Consider the following 14,132-nt stretch of genomic DNA (forward strand, 5'->3'; position numbering starts at 1 on the left):
CGACAGTAACTCCTGTTTCCACAGAGAACCGAAACTTCACGTTTAAATCTGGAAACAGTGGGAGTTTGTTCCTCGCCTTTGGTTTGAGGTCTTTCTGAAGCCGTGTTTGCGCTCGCTTTAGACCTGAAAAGAAAGACATTTACAGTATATGAGGTCTATTTTCAGGCCAGACAAATAGGCCTTTCTTCCCTACCCCCCTGTCCCCCCCCCCCCCCCCCCCTCCTCCTCCCCCCAACTCGAGAGCCACCTGTTGTTCAGATTCCAGAGCCATTGTTACCAGATCGTCGTGGTAAGGGCCCCAGACAATACTTTCAGGCCTTGTCAGTTTCTCTTTCGGCCGTTTTCCTCTCCAGCCCCCACTGCAGTTCCTAGTTGAAGCTGGTGCTCACATTAGCCTACGTCTGAATCTGGCCTGATTCGGAGGAATGAGGAATCGTCCCTTCTGTGACCTCTCCGGCTATAGCGGTCAAAATACGAGGCGGTGACCTGTTCCTCTTCTCATATGGCGACAAGGCCTTTTTTTGGAAGATCTGCCCCTGGGACTTTGTGACCATCACCTTAAAGCACAGGTGAAGTTTTCTGGCGCATGTGAGCGTGAACCTCCCGAGAGGTGGGACCGGGACACGCCAGCCGCGGAAGCTGGGAAAGAGTTTATTCAGGGTTTAGTACAAGGACATTCACTGCTGCTTTTTTTGCACGTTTTCCAGCCCCTGCTGCAGGCCAAGGCTTAATCATAAACATAAAACAATTCATTTAATACCTCAGATCCATGTATAAAAACACACCTGAGTGACAATACACCATTCAGAGCCAATCTCTGGTGAATTCCCTTGAGATGTGTAAATTGTAATAGTATTAAATCACAGAACTAATCGTCCAGATTATCCTTGGGTCTGATTCATCTTTTTGAGTTTACTTCGCTAGTTTTCATTTGTAAGAAACGCCATGCATTGCAAGACGTAAACAGCCATGAGACGTACGGCGGCTGTCATCTGAAAAGCTAACCAATACCGCGGTGTGTGGCCGATGACTTCTGCAGTGCTCTTTTCATTCGCTGAAATACCCGTCACGCACAGAATGGCTCCCGTGAGCCTCTGATACAAGCTGACGTTGCTTAAGTATTTGGGAAGACTAGTGTAACTGAGTTTCACTGAAGCCCCAGCCTGTCAGGCTCAAGCGAAGACTTCAGCCGTGATTCACACCAGAGGCAGTCAGTCCATAGAGGTAGAGTTAATGAGTTCTCAAGGACAAGACCAAAAAAAAAACTCATTGTCGACTTGAGGAGAAGATGCGCCTCGCTCGCATCCATATCAGCGGCGCTGCAATGGAGAGGAACTCCAGCTTCAAACTTCACCGAAGACCTCTCATGGCCCAACGACACCGCAACACTGATCAGGAAAGCGCAGCAGAAGCTGTACGTCCTGTGCACACTACGGAAATCAGCTTGGACCAGCAGCTTCTAGTATTTTTTTTCATGGTTTATCTATTGAAAGCATCTTAACCTATAATGTCAACACCCGACTTGGTGGCCGCACTGCGATAGACAGAATTGCTCTGTAGCGAATCATCGTTGCCAGCACTATGCTACCTTCCCCGTAAGACATCCATAACTCTCCTTGTCGCAGAACCACAGCCATCCTAAGTGGCCCATCACACCCCGGACACCATTTGTGCGCCATCCAGTGGAAGGTACTGGATGGCGCACAATGCCAGGGTTAGGAACAGGCTTCTCAACCCCTCTGCACAGCACCACTGTATACGGCCTATCCATTTGTACCCTGCACATGCTTATGGACTATTCTGCATCATGTACTTATTGTTAAACGTTACATGTGTTGTCTTGAGTTTTTATTTGCACCATTTGAAAAGCTGCTATCCCAGTCTTTATTATTTTTGAGATTAAATTATAAAACAAGTAACTTTGAAATAACTCATCACTAAAATTTTACTGTCATTTTAAAATACATTTTCTTACTTCTTTGGGGGGGGGGGAATCACTATTGTAAAATAGTACAATGTATTATCTTCTTACATCCTCGTTTTTTTTTTGCCTCCCGCTGCCCCGGATTCACACCCGCAAGAGCTTGCGAAGGATTCGCAAAAGCGTCACCTCTTCGCAATCTGGCGGGAGAGATCTGAAAGCCGCCCTGGGACCACAACGAGAGCCAGCCAAGAATTCTGGCAAAATCCTTAAGAGAATGATTACCCTCCCAAAGGGAATGGCCAGATTGTCATTTGTTAACCTCAAATATTTAATTGAAGAATTTCCGATTGATAAACTTTCATGATGAGCACTCCTTCCATTGTTTCAATCCATCGTTTACCAGAGACTAAAAACAGACACCTCCAAATTCAGGATATGAGAGTCCCCTAACACCTTTCTTTCCACGTGCATAGATGTGCCACGTATCAAGTCTTGTACTGGTAGTGTCCTGGAAGTTAATTATATCTAAAACTACGGGCTATTTCTAGCATCCCCCACAGAAATAACTCATCAGCTTGGCAATAAATATTCTGATAAGGAATGTGTGTCACTGAAACCATCTAAGGAGCAGGGATTTTAAAAGAATTCTACCTGACCTTTAATTTCAAGACATTCGCCTTTCTAATAGCCCGTAAGGTCAAAGGTCACAATGCCAGCATTAGGTAAAGTCCAGGCAAGCAGAAAATCCAACTGCCCCTGAAAAGCACACAAACGGCGGCATTTTCTCCCTGAGCAGGCGGCTTGTATGCGTGGAATGTGCCTGGCAGGCAGAAGCTCGGCGGCACACTGGAGAGCGACGTGTGACGTCTGGCTGGAAGGAAACGCAAAGGGAGTAAACTGAACCGGCCACCGCGACCGCTGCCTATCCGAGTCCCGCGGCAGCCAAGGTGACGTGATGCCGCGCCCGTCTCCTTTACGTTTACGCAGAGATGACATCATCCGGGGCGACACACCTTCTCGCCCGTTAGCACACGGCTGAAATTCTGAATAACCAGCACAAACACAACGGGATTTAAAAAAAAAAAAACCACACAGCTATGTTTATTAGCCCTAACATGTCATTGTAGCACAGAAAAACCAAAGCATTTAGATGTCTAGCAGCCTGAACATTATAAGCAAGTAAAATAAAATAGTGTATAACCCCCATCACAGTAACCTAGCTAGGTTATTAAGCTTTGGCACAGTGAGAGACCGTTTGCGACGGAGGGCTTCTTTCCCCCCCCCGATTCAAAGAAAAGTCAGCTTCACCAGCATCAGCGCCGAACTGCATGAAAATCCCCTTTGTCAGGGTGTAGAAAATGAAACCCGTGACATCATCTACCTAAAAAATTATATTAAAAAGTGTACAAAATATTCTGAGCTGTTCATGTGGTTTCCCGTTAAGACATTCATACATGATTGAAACTTTTTAAATTAGCTTTTACATACAGCAATTCATTATTAGTAGTACTATTACTATTATTGTTATTGTATATTGTGTGCTTTAACCTATTTGAACTACATTTACTTGTCTACATTATTTGCACTTTGTCGTATTTTGCACTGCATGATTTCCTGCTCTTTACCTAACTTGCTGCTGTATGCAAAAGAAAAGATAAAGTCCATCTTAACTTATCTTAGTATTAAACAGTTTGTGTTAGAAAATGTTCCTGCAAAGACAGACCACAAGAGAATAACCAAGGCTCAGAAAATTCTGGAATGTAACAAAACTAAAAACCAAATGTAAGACATATTTAAAACATCACTAAAAACATAACCAGTCCATGGCATTCGTTAAAGTTTGCCTCCTAAAGCTGGACGCAATCAGCCAAAAGTGTGCAGATAAGTTGTACATTTGCGTTAACTGTAAATGGCTGCGTACGTATCATCCCTGCCGGCAACGGCCAAATCCTCCTGTGGTTCCCGGCGGCCTCGCGTGGAGCGTAGAAAGCACAGGACGTGGAGTAGCAGCGCACAGGTACAGGCGGTTAGTCGTAACAGTGGAATTGTTGACGAGGGCTTCTGGGAAGGCACGAGATTCAGATCTTGTATTTTTTCTTTCCAGTGTCACTGATTACGCATATGTGCTGAAAGCAAAGGGGTACAGCTGGTCAAAATCTGCGGTTCAGAAGCACCGATCGACAAGTAAATCAAATTTCAGTGGGAGCTCACTTCGCACACGTGTCCTGCTTTTTAAAAATATATTTTTCAAAGTTTTTTCAAAGCCGGATCTAGGGAAAGGTGAACTAGGCAGTATAGCATTCATATACTTATACAGACGCTCCCCGGGGTATGATGGTGCATCTATTACGATATTTAGATTTTACGATGGGTAAATGTTTTTCACTTTCAGCACATTATTCAATAAATTACATGAGATATGTAATTTACACTGACATTAATTTTACATTAACATTTGTTTATAAATTAAGCTTTGTGTTAATGATCTCGCCTAACTGTAGGCTAACGTAAATGTTGGTCTAAGCATTTTTAAGGTAGGCTAGGCCAGGCTATGATGTTTGTTAGCTTAGGTGTGCTGTATTAAAATGCATTTTTGTGTTACGATATTTTCGCCTTAGGATAGGTTTGTCAGAACGTAACCCCATCATAACCTAGGGAGAGGCTGTAATTTCTAAATAGGAATAATTACACAAAATGAAAAATCATTAAAAACGTTAATTAAAATATTTATGCGCAGGCAGAAACACAGCCGGCTGTAGCTAAAGACAGAATAGGCAGTTGCCCAGGGCCCTGAATTATGTGAAAAGATTATGGGTGTGTCCGAAATCGCGCACTTACCTCAGTGCACTGAGATGTAGTGCGCAGTGCGCACTTCCTTCTGTAGAGCACACTACCATGGGTGTCCTAAATGGAACACTAACGTTTTGCACTTACCGGAAGTGACGGACTAGCATTTGATCGCGATTCTCTAGCGCGCCAAAATATCTGCCGTGTTTTGTTTACAATGAATTTCCTTGTGGTTTTATTTGCGTGTATATAACCTATCTGCTACCGTCTAACCGGCTAAAAAACTGCTAACATTTATGTGTGCAAACTCTTTTATGTCGATATAATCGCAAACTCAAATTATCTATAACTGTCATCAGATAGTGACATGCTACACACCGCAGTATACATCAGTAAAAGAATTTTATTAACGTTACTTAGATTTATATGAAGCAGTTGCCTCCGCTTGGGCTTACGTGTCTGTGTTATTGTCCGCCTTAATTTAACAATGAAAACTTGCCGAAAATCCCTCCCCTTCCGCTACGTAGTCAAAATGGCGTCCGTTTAGTGCGAGTAGTGTCCATCATTCTGCACTGCGTTTTCTGGCCGTTTTCAGTGCACCATCCGGGTACTTTCAGTGCACTGAATTTTGGCTTAGTTGTCAGTGTGAACACCCTACGCCCTAAAATTCGGACACACCCTATCAGTTTTCTTGGTAGGGGGGCCTAAAGCTTTGCCTGGGGCCCCTGAAAAGGTAGATGCAGCCATGGCTGCTGTTCTGAACTGCAACAGACACGGCGGTGAGGAACTGTGGCTGACGGTCGATTGCTCCCTGTGCATTAATTGTGTGTAATGCAGGCCTGAATGACGCAACTTCAGACAAAGGGCGTAAATGAGGGCGTGCAGCTCCGTAGCTGCATGGACACAGCGCAGCCTTTGTTTTCAAGCTGCTCAAAGATACCCCTCACTTCACTGACAATGAGTCGGGAAACTTACACTGAGGTCCCGGAAATACTCGTTGTAGTCCAGCGCGTAGCCAACCACGAAGCGGTTAGGGATCTCGAATCCAACATCTCACAGCACATGGAGAAAGAAAAATACCAGTGGTTTCCAGAGCGAATAAGAGTTAACACACCATGCTGACAAGGTACAAACAAGCAACAGATCGCAGTATCATGGACCAGCACCATGGTGTTAATGATGTGAAGCGCAACAATAATACTACAGAGCCAATCATATCGGCCGGGCACTTTCCTGAAGAGTTTCCTGAAGTTTGATATACTTTTTACAGCCTCTAGGTTAAGCTTGAGCAGAATTAAGGAAACATGGCTTACCACAGCTGGTACGCCATTTTTTTCGTTAAGATTTCAGAATTCCGGAACAATGTTGCTTTTGAAAATACCATCAAAACACCCTGTATTGCAGCATAGTGTCTGGACGGCACGAGGGTATGAAAAATGAAGTACCGCCCATGCCTACTATGGGGCAACTACTGGTTGTGAGCTGTGATTGGCTGCAGAGGTGGAAGGGGCGGGCACATACAGTCAGGGAGGGTCTCCATTCCGCTGGGGATCCTCTTTACCAGCAAACTGGAACAGGAAAGAGAAACATAGCGGGGGTCAGCGCCATCCTGGTGCCCATCTCTACACCTGCTGGTTGGACCTGAGGTGGTGCCATGGGGAACAGGGAGCCTGACTCACCCAGTCACCTTCACCATCTTGGGCTGGAAAACCTCAATGTGCTTCATGAGAGCCTTCATGGTCTTGCCTGTGTCAACTATACCCTGTCAGACAGCAGCAAAGACCTGAAACTGGGTCTGGCCCAACGAAAACATCTAAATAGCATCCAGATAATCAATGGACTTTTGCCACTATTTTGGTTAAAGACAGAAGAACACAGACCATACTGAAGAATGACACGTCTCTGTAGTCACTCCAGAATTTCAGAGGCACCTAACAAATACGTTTTCTAAAACACCTACAATGAGAGTATATTTCTTGCCATCTGTCTGCACCAATGGCTCCATCTTATCAAGAATACAATTAAAACTGTTGACGTACTTCTAATCTTCTCCTCAATTAACTTGCAGTCATGTGAATCAAAGTGACAGACAATGTATTAAAAGTCAGCGGAGTAATTATCCTTAATTATTGAGCACGGTTTAAAATGCTTAACATACTGACTTCTTTTTTCAGACAAACACGGCTAAGGAGAAATGGGCTTTCTTTTTAGTGGTTAAAGCCGCCGCATTCTGCCGCATTTAAGCAAAGAAGCATGACTTGGCACAGACGTGTGGGAGCGATACCGCTGACTCACCTCCACGATGAGGATGTTCTTCATCGCATGTGAAAACAGGAGGGAAAAGTCACACTGATTAGGAATGAAGCTGCAACTCGTCCAGGTTCATCACGCTGCAAAGACAAGTGTCTCCCAGACCTGGGGTCACGTGGCTTGGGTTCATTCTCATCATCGCTACATTTAGCTGGTGGCTGGCTGGAGCCCCACTCATAGGTTCCCTCTGTCCCTCCTGCTCTCCCTCACGCACATATACACATACACACAGAGTGGGGGTGTTTACCACCACTTAAACCATGCATTTGTGTGGAGCCCCCTGTTGGTCGCAAATAGCCACTACACTAAATGTTACATAAACATATTTATTTAGGAGATGCTTTCACAGCATGTTCTGCTTACCACCTTGCTAGCCACAGTCTTCCAGCTCTACTCACTGGCTATTTATTTAGTTTATTTTAAACATCTGGATGGGGGGAGAGAGGGGGCCCCAAAGTGACTTTTTGAGTGGGCCCCCAGAATCAACAAACCCGCCCTGGTACGCCCACTGCTCTGTGTTCCGCATTGGTGCTTAGCAGGCCTTAATAGTGCACCACAGTGTTCAGACACCTTCTCATAAATTGAATCTGCCAGCCACTGGTGGTCCACTGCAACTGGGACACCTGCTGGTGAGTCCCGGTGCATAAGGACCAGCCATCTGCCTGTAAGGTTCCATTCCTCACCATGACGTCGTGCCTCACTGCGAAGTGTGTCGTGATAATGAAACTAGGGTATCAAAATGACTCACAGGCGTCTGCTGAAGTGCAAGACGCATATATCATCAAAGTTTAACATACTTTGTTTTCCCCTATATCTATATCTTGGCTTTGGAGTGTCTTTCCTACCCCTGACTTGACTTTGGAGTGTAAAATGTCAGGTGAGGAGGATTTAAAGCAGAGAATGTGCAGTGAAATCCCTGCATGGAGGACTGACTTTGTTGTTTATCTGCTGATAGTCAACATAACAGAGATGCAACATCTAATCGTACGACGGCCGAGGAACAGAACACAGGACCTTCCAAAACATCTGCAGGGATCCCACCCAGACCACCATTAAGACCGCCTGCACAAGACTGCAGGTTTCCAAAGGGGATTAGAACCTATGACCTCCCAGGTTTTACATGGAATGAGAGTAAAGGTATGTTCTTCACTCCAGCAGTATCAGGCCACTGGTAGGACCAGGGGCGTCAGAAGGGCACGGATACCCTAGCAGACTCAGGGCGCCCAAACTGGGCGGATGCCCACGGTGACATTTCTAGGCAAGGTCTGGGTAGGTCCCCGATGGCCTGAAATCCTGTGCAGTGATTAAAAGCCACAAGGCACTGTGACTGTTAACAATGACTCACTCAGCCGAAAAGTAAATTACAAACACGCCGATAGTTCAGAACATGCAGTTACAGGCGACTGAGGTTTACTCAGCCAAGCCTCTGAACGGACTTAAATCCCTGAGTCACTCTCACCTCCCTGCTGCGACACCCCCACCCCCATGCTCATTCTGTTATCTTACCCCCACGCCTCCCTCCCTCGGTGCTTAACAGACATGGTGGCAAAAGCAGTGACTCCTGAATCTCTGACTCCTAGCGAGTCCCATTTAGGGACGTTGAGGTGTCACGCCGGTGGCATTCCCTATCCCTGCCCCATGACCACTGACCTCATCGTTGTCAACCTTCAGCAGCCCAATCATCAGACTTGGAAATAAATGGCAAAGTTTAGGGCAGGATTTCATTCAATAGATCCTGGTGCAAAGTGCCACTAATTACTGATTAGATTTACACTCAGATAAACCTGCTTGTTAATGCCAACAACCTGTTCCTACAAACAGAGAATCAGGTGGCTGACTCGATACATACAGCACACAGGTGGGGTGGATAGATTCAATTACTGTCAACAAAACCTCAGAACAGGCGATATGCATGACCTACGAGCTTCTGCATGTATGATGATTCTTGGTGGCAACAGCTCAGAAAAAAACCTCAGAAACACTTTGCTGGGATCATGTCTACAGAGGACGGTGTCATAAACAAAAAGATCCAGTCAGTGTCATTTTGGTGGGCAAAAACATCTTGTTAATCGGGGTGGTCGAAGGTGAATGACCACACACGCTAAAGCCATCCATGCCTTGAAAAATTCAATTCTCTTGGCCAGTGTCTACCAACCTTGGGACCCTTAGACAGCACATTTTTGCTCCCGATAGCCTGTACTAGGTATTCGGTGTCCTTGATTGGCTGGGATCTGGGATGGAGCAAAAATGTGGATTGTTGGGGGGGTCCCCGAATAATGGGTTGGGAAACACTTCTCCAGGCCAAAGCAAATCCTACCCTGCAGTAATGAAGTGCCACGGAGTGTAATCTGTGCTTGGATCAGGCATTGCATGAAAAACTGCCCTCTGGTGGTCATAGGAAATCCAACAGGAACAAAACTTCAATTGTGCTTCAGGATAATTAACACACAGGCCCTGCTGCAAATGTCGACATTTGTATGAAAACACAGCTGGAGAGAAGCCTATTTCTGGCCTGTGGCTTCTTTGAACACGTGAATCTTCAGCTTCAGCTTCACTGAAAAACTCTCCCATCGCACCAACTCTTTCCTTCAGCCACTGTTAATCTTCTTGTTTATAAGAAAACCTTCTTCGGCTTTTCAAATTTAATTAATTTCATTTTAAGGCATTTTTTGCTATTTAGGCCAGTAGTACATGACCTGATTGAGGCAGAACAATGGTCTAATAAAAAAAGAAAGAAAATAAAAACAGGGACAAATACTAAGTCACACCACGGAACTGTAGCTTGCTGAATATTGAGATTTCAGGCTTTGCCCACCCAGGGTACAGAAAGAGGCCCCTGGATTTAGAATCGCTGCAGCCAGGACTGGCTGTTGTACCCTAGAGCAGGTGTGAGGCGTCCCAGTGAAGCATCTCTCGGCTGTCTGCGTGGGTGAGGACGTACCTTCCCGCGTAACGTAGAAAGGTCTTCTGCTCCCACTATTTGAAGGTCCTCTGTGGACTGGTCGTTCTGAAACAGGAGAAGAAGTCATACTATGATGCTCACATCACCTTACCAGGCTCCATTCCACGTAGCTGAAAGCATATGAGTGTGTCTCTGTTCGTTGGAGCCACCCAGTATGGGTGTTCCACATTCCTTAGGGCCGCCACATTCTCCACAATGACCGTCTTGTGCTCACATTACGGAATATACTTCAGAGGCAGGTAGATGGGGGACCTCTCTCTAATCCTCATACCGTTCAAGATGCCCTACAGGCAGTCACATGACTCCCACGCCTCTCCCCCATCGTCACATGACCTTCCAGCGCCTGACAGTGTGGCGACCTTGTGACCGCCACATCACAAAAATATAATGAAGGTGATTCACTTTCAAAATGGTTTTTCCCAACCACTCAAGCAGTCGTAAATGCATGAGTCAAAGACAAAGGATGACTCTTGCTCTGCATGTGGGGACATTCAAGCAGAACTTCACAAAAACACCAATGTATCCATCCATCCGTCCGTCCGTCCATCCATCCATCCACTCATCTTGCTCAGGGTCACTTACAATTATGTGTTCAGTATTTTTTTTGTTCCTCGGGGGAATGAATCAGAACTGATTTGCCTACATTAGACCTCAATCATGTAATTTGCATAATAAAGCCTCACACAGAAAACAGACTAACAAGATCAACAAAGTCTTTCGCTTCCTGGGAAACAACCAAACAAGCTACTCGTACCCTCATTCCAGCCGCGCCCTGCACCAAGCGCTCGACCAAACATCGGAGCGACACGTTTCCTCAGGCCTGCTTTCGCTCCGACAGGTAGAAACAAAAGCTGCAGACAGCTCATCAGCGATTGGCAGGTACCTGTGTAATACTAAGGGAATACCCGTTAGGCCTGGCTCCCTTCTGCTGTACCAATGTCGCCCCCTGCTGACAGAAATCAGAAATGCACCCTTAAGCTAAAGCAGAAGATGTAGCAACAGAACGACAGCCCTGTAGGTAACATGCCGCAGGGGACACGACCCACTCAGGAGCAGGGGGGAGGATCTGGGGCCCTGGCTGTGTCTCATTAGCCTAAAGCGTGTGGTAACCTCACGTTACAGCAGAGCTGGTTAGCAGCCAATATGGAAGGCATGGGAACCGGCAAGCCTGAAATTCACTCAGACCATGGCGGGAGAAGTTGACAAGAGCCAATTTTTATTGTGCCTGGTTCTTTTCCTGCTCCTGTTCACATGTTCAAACACGCAGTCAGAACAGCATTCTTAGCCCTAAAGAGGAATTGCAATACCATTATTAAACAGTATCCAACCTCTATTTACAATGACATGAAGAGTAATCCGGTCACCAACGTACTTTCTCAGGAGAAAGGAGAGCCATTTATAAAAAGCGCAGCTTAATAAAAGACCCAAGTTTATTTGGTGATCTTGATTTGAAAGGTATCTGGTCCTTGCCTCGAGGTGTAACACCAGGTTGGGAGATATTCGAGCAGAACATGAAAAAGTAAACTTCAACAAAGTATGATCTGACAAAGCATAATCTCCTAAAATGTCAGGCTCAAATTATTGGTGTAGTTTTGAAATATAACCCCAGAGAGATTGCAGAACAAACTTATTTCCAGATAAACGCTACTGATTTGACACAAAGGCACACATGAACATCCCTGTGCAGCTCACCTTGTGTTCTTCCCGCAGTAAATGTTTTTATGTCCACAAAAAAAAAAGTTTTGGCAAACTGTATAGGTGTGTGTGTGTGTGGTCATGTATATATTAGGATTTTGCCCAAAGATGTGGGTTTGTACGTGTTTGTGTGTGTATGTCTGCGTATGTGTGTGTGTGTGTATGTGTGTGTTTGTCCTCACCAGGTAGCTGTGCAGACGGATGAAAGCCACCCTCATAGGCAGGGATTTCTCAGAGGTGCGGTTCAGGGCCTTGATGAACTCCACCAGGTCCGAGCAGAACTGGTAGCCTCCCTTGAGGACGCAGAGCAGTACGATGTCATGGTCACCCAGGTCGTCCATTATGGTGCATGCCAGACGCTCAATCCTGCACACAGTGTGTCCATGACCATGTATGCTTAACCTGACAGTGCTCAGATTTTACAGCTTAATAATAACCCACTAAGAACATTTTACCCCATTTTGCCGTTTCCCATAATTATCCAAAGAAGGTTTCTGGGTATTCACATTAAGAGAATCCTAAGTTAATTAATTTTTCTGTTCAAATATTTCTATTGCTGTGTATAAAATAACAAAACAAATGATCAGTTATGTCAGAGGTCAGGGGGGGGGGGGGGGGTACCTGTCCATGATGATGCCGTGAGGAATGTAGACGCATTCCAGATCCTCAGGAGAGTAATGCTCTGGATAGGAGAACAGCTGCAGAGGATAACCTGGCCAGTCATCTGGGATCTAGAAAGAATCAGCAGATTGCCAGTAATGTTGCTATACTGAAAATGTAACAGGATAATTATATCTATTTTTCCACGTGTCTTCCTGAAATTATTTTATAGATTTCATTTAAGTTCGGTTGTAAATTCATTTATTTAATTTATTTTTGCCCTCTTGTAAATTAACGTTGTATGATGATAGTAAAGTCTTACGTGGGTAGCTGGTACGCTGGCTCATGTTATACATGTAGAAAGTTTTAAATGACAGCCCGAAGTACTGTTACTGGGTTTTACATTTTATTTCGGCATTTTGATTATACGATTCCTGGTGATGTAAGCGTTTTACTCTAAATGTTGCTTCAGTGCATCTCCTTATATGCGTATCACTAATGCGTTTCACTTTTCCAGAATGCCATTAGTTGTGAAACAATTTAGAGAAAAACATCGTCCTGCTACGCAAAACATCGGATTTTAGCAATAATTCGCATTATAATCACCACGCTCCGGTTATTGGCATCTTCACCGCACGTTCTGCAATATTGGCATCAAATCGAAAGCAGTTTACCACGATGCCTCCGCTTTTTCCCACAAGTTGCGAAGCACCTCCGTCTGCCATGTTGGGACCCCGCGATTCCCAGCGAGTCAGGATAGGAGGATTCGCAGGGTAGGAGGGGCGTAACGCCGCCAGAAAGCGCTGAAAAGCCGCATCGCTGAAATCCAAACGTGACCACTAGGGGGAGTAGTATTTGACACAACGGGCGTACAGCATTGTTTTGAATGAGTGATACATTATATATAGCACTTCACAGAACCAATGGGGAGCCACTTCAACCACCACCACTGTGTAGCCCCCACATGGATGATGTGACAGCAGCCATTCTGCACCAGTATGCTCACCACACCATAGCTAAGGTGGTGAAGGGGCAGGAGAGAATTCACCAGTTAGATATAGGGGGTGATTAGGAGGCCAGATCTGATAGGGCCACAGTGGGCAGTTTTGGCCAATGGCATGAGGGTACTGCCCCTACTCTTTCAAAAGCTGCCCAGGGTCAGAACCTCAGGTTCTCATTCAAAGTACAGCACCATTCTTCATACACAGTATACCCATTACTGCACTGGAGCATTGGGGTTCACACTGACTCCAGGATGAGCTAACTTGTTGGGCACACCAACATCTCTTCCAGCAGCAACCCAGCCTTCCTAGTTGGTCTCCCATCCATGTATTATCCTGGCCCAAACCCACTTTGCTTCAGATGGCTTATCAGGTATGAACTGCAGATGGTACAGTGGCTGTTTTTGCATGCGTTCATGAACTCACAAATATGTACTGGTGATATCGCAGTGCAAGTATATGGAGGGTCGGGCCATTACTGCTTTACAGCTAACGGTGGACATGCTGCCATTACATTAGACTGGGGTTTGAGTATTTTACTCTAACAGGTCAGTTGGTTAATGCAATTGGTTCAGGAAACAAATCAATTATCCAAGTAGATTGAAATCTGCGCATGTCTGAAGAATTGTTCTTGGTTTATAAAATACATTTCAGATCAGACTTGTTTATGGCATTGATGTAGTTGTCAGCCCCTGCTATGCACAGTGTTGTGTGATTTCCAGCATTATGGGCTGTTAAACATGAACCATACATTATGTAAGAGGTTCGCTGTCAAATCAGCGATCAAATAAATCTTACAGAACTGTGCGTTTGAAGTGTTCATTCAAATAATATATTAGTTATACTTTTTATG

The 14,132-nt window shown here is 45.2% G+C and overlaps 1 protein-coding gene across 1 annotated transcript; it reads right to left on the minus strand.

Annotated features, from left to right (window-relative positions):
* Window positions 1–2,959: 2,959 nt before the first annotated feature.
* LOC111845959 (hypoxanthine-guanine phosphoribosyltransferase-like) lies at window positions 2,960–13,084 on the minus strand. Its single transcript, XM_023815733.2, has 9 exons — window positions 12,953–13,084; window positions 12,300–12,409; window positions 11,861–12,044; window positions 9,963–10,028; window positions 7,007–7,024; window positions 6,391–6,473; window positions 6,233–6,279; window positions 5,687–5,763; window positions 2,960–4,050 (listed from the first exon to the last, which is right to left on the minus strand). The coding sequence occupies exons 1-9, from the start codon at window positions 13,001–13,003 to the stop codon at window positions 4,003–4,005; spliced, it is 684 nt and encodes a 227-aa protein (XP_023671501.1). The 5' UTR covers window positions 13,004–13,084; the 3' UTR covers window positions 2,960–4,002.
* Window positions 13,085–14,132: the final 1,048 nt, after the last annotated feature.

Source organism: Paramormyrops kingsleyae, chromosome 4 (assembly GCF_048594095.1).
Source record: "Paramormyrops kingsleyae isolate MSU_618 chromosome 4, PKINGS_0.4, whole genome shotgun sequence".
Lineage (NCBI taxonomy): Eukaryota > Metazoa > Chordata > Actinopteri > Osteoglossiformes > Mormyridae > Paramormyrops > Paramormyrops kingsleyae.